At 57.4% G+C, this 6,759-nt stretch overlaps 1 protein-coding gene across 6 annotated transcripts in view; it reads right to left on the bottom strand.

The window, feature by feature from the left end:
• Positions 1 to 374: 374 nt before the first annotated feature.
• The window catches only part of OLFML2B (olfactomedin like 2B), a 36,744-nt gene continuing 30,359 nt past the window's right edge, over positions 375 to 6,759 (bottom strand). For all 6 annotated transcript variants that reach the window (XM_026517226.4, XM_048225324.2, XM_026517224.4 and 3 more), the window contains exons 7-8: positions 1,896 to 2,072; positions 375 to 1,429 (exon numbers count right to left, since the gene is read on the bottom strand). In XM_026517226.4, coding sequence (XP_026373011.2) covers positions 828 to 1,429; positions 1,896 to 2,072 — 779 coding nt within the window. In that variant the 3' untranslated portion in view covers positions 375 to 827. The remainder of the gene's footprint in view (positions 1,430 to 1,895; positions 2,073 to 6,759) is intronic.

Here is a 6,759-nt window from a genome sequence, read left to right as displayed (position 1 = left end):
GGGACTCGATCCCAGAACTCTGGGATCAGGAGCTGAGTGGAAGACAGACGCTTCATCGACTGTGCCCCCCAGGCGCCCCGAGCCTCCTGCTTCCTGCGGTGCCTACCACCCGTCCTTGCAATGACTAAGGAATGAACAGCTTCCCACCTTAGGAAAATGACCAGAAAAAAGCAGAACAGAGCAAGGAAGCTGGTGTGCGGGTGGAAGAGGAGTGCTCGGTGCCTTGAAATGGAAGCACACGTGGGGTCGGCGGGGTGCAGGGCCCCCCCAGGCAGCCCCCTCAGCAGCAAACGGGGATCAGCGCCCACTGAGACTCCTGGGGCAGGAGCGACCCTGCCCCACACAACCGTGCTGAACAAAAACACATTTGGGGATGGTTTTACATTTTTTCTTTATTTAAAAAAAAAAGCATTTTTCTGGGTTTTTAAAACTTCTCCAATACATAAAAATTTTCCCGCCCCTTAACACTTCTTTCTTGCCTCCTTCACTCCTGCTCCTGGTGCCTGCAAGACACGGATGGAGAACCCTTTTCGACAGGTAAGATCTGGGAGCTGGAGGGGTTGAGGGTTTGAAGGAAGGTGGTTCCTGGTCAAAAGGAGAAGTCTATTTGCACAAAAATATAAACCGTGGAAGATGAGACCAGCACATACGTGTATGGATTGATCTACAATCCACTTAAAAAAAAATAGACCCAAACTGTCATTTTACAGTTACAATATTATACAAAATAATATATATTTTTTAAACGACACATACGCATCCACACACACACGCACGCACGCAAGGTGCCGGGAGCCCCTCTGCACTTCTGCACGTGGGGCCAGCTGTCAGTAGGCGAAGATGACGTGGTAGGTGACCTGGTGGCCATTGTCCCAGGCGTAGAGCAGGCGGTCCTTGGGGTTGTAGTCTATCTGGGTGGTATAGGAGTACTCGTTCTCGAACAGCAGCCGGGGCACGATCTGCGTATTGGTGTGGGTGTCGAAGGCGTAGGAGATGTTGGCGTTGCGCTGGTTGTAGCTGTCCACGGCATACAGCACCCCGCAGATGACGAAGCAGTTGCCGTAGAAGTTGCGCCGCAGCCCCGTGCGCCACGTGGTCTCCTTCTGCGTGCTCAGGTCCACGGCGTTGAGCTTGCTCAGCACGATCACCTCCTGGCTGAAGCCCTCATCGTCCAGGGCCGGATAGATGAGCCACAGGCCGTTCTCGTCCACGGCGAAGTCCACGTCCGAGTGGCCCTGCCACCGCCAGGGGGTGGCCTCCTCGTAGGCCACGTCGTGGAGCATGGCCCAGGCGGCCACGAAGCGCTGCTTCAGGTCGTACTTGATGATGTTGCGGGTGAAGGCGCGGTTGTAGTAGAAGGCGCCGTTGTACACCACGTGGCCCGTGCCGATCCAGCTGTACGGGAGCTTGTAGGAGTTGCTCCAGCGACCTGCGCGTGAGGGCAGGGCTTCAGGAAGGGGGCTGGGGGGTAGGGCAGGGCAGCAACGGGGGTTGGGGGACGGTCCTCAGTCCTGGGGCTGTGTCTCCTGTGTCTCAGCTCCGCCACTTTCTAGTTCTGTGCAGCAAACGGCTTCACGCTGGTGAGCCTCTGCACGCTCCTCCCTCACCCCGAGGAACAGTTTCCCCTCCCGGGGGTTCCCTCCCTCAGGCCCGGCTCTAGGAAGGAGGGCTATCTCCCTGCTACTCCCCTACCCCCGGCCCTGGACTCCAGGAGCATAGCACAGACAATGTGGGGCATGCGGAAGGGGGAACCTCCGTGACCAGGAAGGTCCCTTCACCATTGGAAGACGGGGACCCCTTCTGGTCCGCGGGCACCTCCCAAAGCGATCTGACAGTGATGGGAGCAGGGGGGCGTGAGGACGGGAGGAACCCCCTAGTGGGCGCAGGGCACATACCTTGTTTGAAGTTCTCCAGGTTTCGGAACTCTACCAGGGTGTTGCCATAGTAATAGTTGGTGACGTAGATCCGCTCATCCTTGGCCAGGGGGTCCTTCATCCAGGCCCCCTCGTTCCGCCCGTACGTGTTCTGGGTGGTTGGACCCGTGATCGTGGACAGGGTGTCTTTGCATCTTCCTGATGGCAGAGAGAGGGAGGCGGGGTTGGAATGAAGGTAGACCCGAAGCCCGTGGAACCTCTGCCCCCCCATCTGTGACTCCTGGGGGGCTTCTGACTGCAGCCTGGACACCTCGGCATCATCTGCTCATCCTCCCATCAGTCCTATACTCCACTCCTACAAAGCCACCCGCTACCGCAGTCCTCTGACTTCTCAATTCTACAAACTCATCCCTCAAGGACCTAAGCTCCAATGTTCTTTTCTGACACCACATCTTCCTCTGAAAAAACGTTCTACTTGGACTGGATTCCATCTGTTCCCACAGTGTGTGAATGAGCCTCTCACTGTCCTCTTCCCTCTCAATGACGCTCATGCCTCCCCCTCCTCCCTCCATGACTGCCTCTACCCAAGCATGGAGGGAGCTGGGCTGGGGCTTTCCTCCTTGTCCTCGGTCCTCAGGATACAGACTCTGGAGGAATACATGGCCACAGGGGAAGCGTGAGCAAAGCTGAGGACTCTGCCACACGTGACCCAGGAACACAGGGCCCCACCAGCAGCTGAGCTGCCCCAAGGGGTGTGGCCCAGGGTATTTGGGGCCAGGTCAGTCTTGACTGAGCGTGGATGTTCGAGCCCCTGAGGCGCACCTGCTGGGTCCTACAGAGCTGTCCTCAAGCCTGTGCCCCTGTCACTACTGTGGGCAAGATGCCAGGGTCCCCCTCTGGGGAACTGGAGGAATAGGGGACCAAGTGCCATATAAGCAGCTTGCTCTGGCTGTAGGAGCCCCTTCTAAGCCAAGTCTGCTTTCGTGGGACAGGAGCTCAGTCATATACTCCTCAGGAGCTCTTTGGGGTGACCTAGGGCCCAGGAGGGGCCCTCAAAGGCCACCAGCACTCTGCTGAGTTCTAGACCAAGTAGAAAGCCTAGAATGCTTAATATGTAGTGTTATTTATTGAGCACGGCCCTCACAGATACTGGAATTGTGTGTGACCCCTGAGGACATGCGCTTTCTGTGCCTGCACTGGTGGGTTACAGAGGAAGCGGGAAGGTGAACCCTGCCCTGACACTGCCCCCAGCAGTGTGCTTTCACCAGCAGATCACCCCCCACATGCCATCAAGACTGGCAGACAGATGGGCGACAGTGACAAGAATAATTGGCCCCTGATGTTCACCTGGACAAAACACAGCTCGGATTCAGGGCTCTCTCAATTCTAGACCACCCTCATTTCCCAACTGTTCCAGTCCGTTCCATCCATCCTGCTCCCCCATTCGTGGTCTGAGGAAGGAGCTCAAGCTGGCAGGACAGGGCAGGCGCGGTGCCCTTGGCTCCGGGCCTGGGGCAGCAGGCAGCTGGAGGTGGGATGCACACTGTTTCCCAGGCAGGCCCCACAGCAGGGTGCAATTGGCAGTGTTCAGGCAGCTCTGTGTGGGGCTCATTAGGTCCCAATCTGATGGAATGGGGAGGGATTCAGTCTCCGCAAGACAAACAACAGAACCGACCAGCCAAAGCCTCATTCCCCTACAACTGAGCTCATCTGTTCAAGACAATAAAAGAGAAGGTTCTTGCTGAGCCCAGGCAGCAGCGGTCTGGTGGAAAATAGCTCACTCCCTGGCACTGAGCAGGGGCCATGCTTCCTCTACACTGAGGTAAGCCCTAGTGTGCCGTCCCCTGGAGGAGCATTTCCATGTGCTCCTGTCCCCTGGCAAGGCCCAGCGAGGACATGGACTCCCTGTCTCAGAGGCAGGGCGGCCCCTAACCCATGCCCCAGAGCCCCACAGATGGGAGGCAAGGGGTTCCCGTCAGGGGGCCGCCATGGCTATGCCACCTCTTGGACCAGACTCAGAAACTGCAGATGAGCTCTGGGAAGCCAGGACTCCTCTGAGTTTTGAAGTACTGGGGTGCCCTGGGCAGCCCCCTGAGTCCCTACACGGTCCTGTCTCAGTCCTGAAGCTCTGCTGCAGCAGAGGACTGGTTGGGGGGCTACAGAATCTATCCCAGGTTTGGAGCCAGAGGCCTGGCCTTGGTCTTGGCCCTGCTACCGACTCCTAAGTCTGTTTAGCCTCCAAAGTGTCAAGCTTTAGTTTCTTCTGTGGGAAAACCAGCATATACTGTATGCCCCACCCACTTCACGAAAGTGCTCGGAGAATCCTGAGGATGCCACGGCAGACCGAGTCATGACCCCACAGATATCCAGGTCCTAACCCCCGGAACCTGTGACTGTGACCTGAGACGGCCAAAGGGAAGGTGCTGATGTGATTTGAGTCCGATATCTGGAGATGGGGGGATATCCCGTATTATCCTGGTGAGTCCTCAGTGCACTAGCAAGTATCTCGGTACCAGGGAGGCAGAGGGAGATTTGACAAGAGGAAGAGGGATGAGGCCGCGAGCCAAGGAATGCTAGCAGCCACCCAAAGGCAGGAAAGGCAAGATGAGGATTCTCCTTTGGAGCCTCGGGGAGGAATCGGCCCTCTGATACCTTGATTTTAGTCCCTCCAAGATTCATTTCCGACTTCTCGCCTCCAGACCCATCAGAGAATCCATTTCTGTTGTTCAAGCCACTAAGTTTGTGGTAATTTGTTCCAGGAGGCCTAGGACACTGGGACAGATGGAGTCAGCTGGAGTCAGGCGTCCTTATTTCTCGAGTTGGAGGGGAGTCCCAGCTGGCGGGCACCCAAGGCCTTGAGGCACATCTCTACAGGCCCTCAGACAGAGCGACGCTGGCCCACACGTGGGCAGGAACGGCGGGCAGATATGTGGCTTCAGAGCCCTTGAAAACACGTTCAAGGTCAGTAAACCATGAGGCCCGGACCCGTCACCGTGGTCTGAGAATCGGGGCCGTTCAGACGTGCCTGCCCTTGGCAGAAGACTGTCAGCCTTGGAGAGAAGATACCGTGTGGTAACTCTCTTTGAGGGCAAAGAGAGAAGGTGGGGGGCAGTTCACAGGAGCCACAGAGAAGACAGCACTATAGAAGTGTCCCCCACACTCAGTGACAGTGACCGAGTATGAAGCACTCTCTAGGCATCGTCCCCTTTCAGCACCGCTAGTCCTGGGAGCCAGGGGCTCTATCACACAGGGTCCCAGGGTCTGAAAAGGCGGCGCTCTTCCCCTCAGCATATAAACCTGCTCACACCTCGCCATCTTAAAAAGGAGATCTGCTCGAGAGGCTCCCCTGCCATCCTGGGCCCTCAGCTGTGGTGCTCGTGGGGTGGGCCTGGGCACAGGGACATCGGGGCATCATCCCGTCACCCCCAGCACCCCGATGCCCACCGCAGGGGCCAGTCCCCTCCCTGCCAGCTTTTGCTTTGCTCTCTCCTGACCCCACCTCCCTGCTCCTGCTGCCCCAGCTCCTGGGCTGCCTTCCCCCTCCCCGCCTTTCCCCTCCATCCTCAGGGCTGCATTTGCTCCTCCTGCGTCCCCTGGGCAGACTCTGCCCTTCCTGAGCACCTCCAGCCGCCCCCTACGCATGTTTCTCCTGTAGGTCCTCCTGGTTCCTCAAACTTACTGGATGAAAAACGGGATCCGCATGCTTTGGTGGATAGCCTGCTGCCCTGGACATTCCGTCCTACAGACAGGCCCAGCGCACAGGCCAGGAACCACCCCAGGAACCAGGGGCCCCTCTGCTGTCTCCTCCTGCCCCCACACCCACAGGTCGCTGTCTCTTCCCTGTCTCTCTCCCTGCCCTTCCCCTCCACCGCTGTGGCTCAGTTCGGACCTCGCTGCCTCCTTCCAGGGTCATTCCAGTTACCTGCTGGCCCCTCTGGTTCATCTCTGCCCCCTTCGGCCTAACCCGCTCTGCAGTATGAGCTGCATTCTGTGTAAACCCTTCATGTGCCATTGCCAGCCACTGCGGGGAGCCCAGGCGCCCGATTCTGTCCACTCTTGCTCTTGCCATCCCCCCATTCAGAGTTCTCAAACTCAGATGGCCAGGGGGCCAGGCAGGGACTGAAACAGGTGGACCGTGGAGTGTGGGACACCGGGCAGCAACAGAGGCTGGGGGGGGCCTGCCAGGCTGGGATGAATGCAGCCCTCGGACTGCCAGCCTCACCTCCCTGGTCCGTCCCTCACTGTTGGTCTTTCCAGCATGCCCGCCTGCCATGTCATCTGTGCTGTCACACAGGGCCCTCGCTCAGAAGGGGGCGCCCTGGGTGTAATGCCCTGCTGTCCCCATCTTGACATTCTTCATCATTTTACCTGGGACCTTGTGTTCTAGAAGCGAAAGCTAACAGGACAGTGGAGCATGTGTGCGTGTGTGCCTGGGAGAGGTCTGTCTGCCTTCGTGTCACCCGTTTGCACGCGGCATTTGCTATACCTGATGAGCACAGAGTTCCAGGCCGACCCACTGTGCGTGGGAATTCAGCCAGACTCGGGTGAGCGCGTTGCTCCCACAACTAAGCCCCCCCCCCCCCCACCGACAGTCCCAGAGGCCACACCTTCCATCGGGCAGAGCTGGCTTTGAACGTAGAAGAAGGTGGTGCTTTAAGAAACACGAAAAACCGAGCAAATAGCCCTGTATTATTTCTTACTTATGTTACCTCCTTGTATTAGCCAACAACTTAAGCTAAAAATGACACAGAAGACAGAAAGACTGAGTGACTCACAGTCTTTTTCTTTTCAGTCTTTCCTGACTCAGTGAGCTGGAGGGAGGGAGTGCTGCTAACATGTGCACATATCAAGAAGTAAAACAAAACAGCTGAGTTGGCTTCGTGTG

Source organism: Ursus arctos, unplaced genomic scaffold (genome assembly GCF_023065955.2).
Source record: "Ursus arctos isolate Adak ecotype North America unplaced genomic scaffold, UrsArc2.0 scaffold_2, whole genome shotgun sequence".
Taxonomy (NCBI): domain Eukaryota; kingdom Metazoa; phylum Chordata; class Mammalia; order Carnivora; family Ursidae; genus Ursus; species Ursus arctos.
Note: the sequence above shows the minus strand (reverse complement) of the source record. Positions and strands in the feature narration are given on the sequence as shown.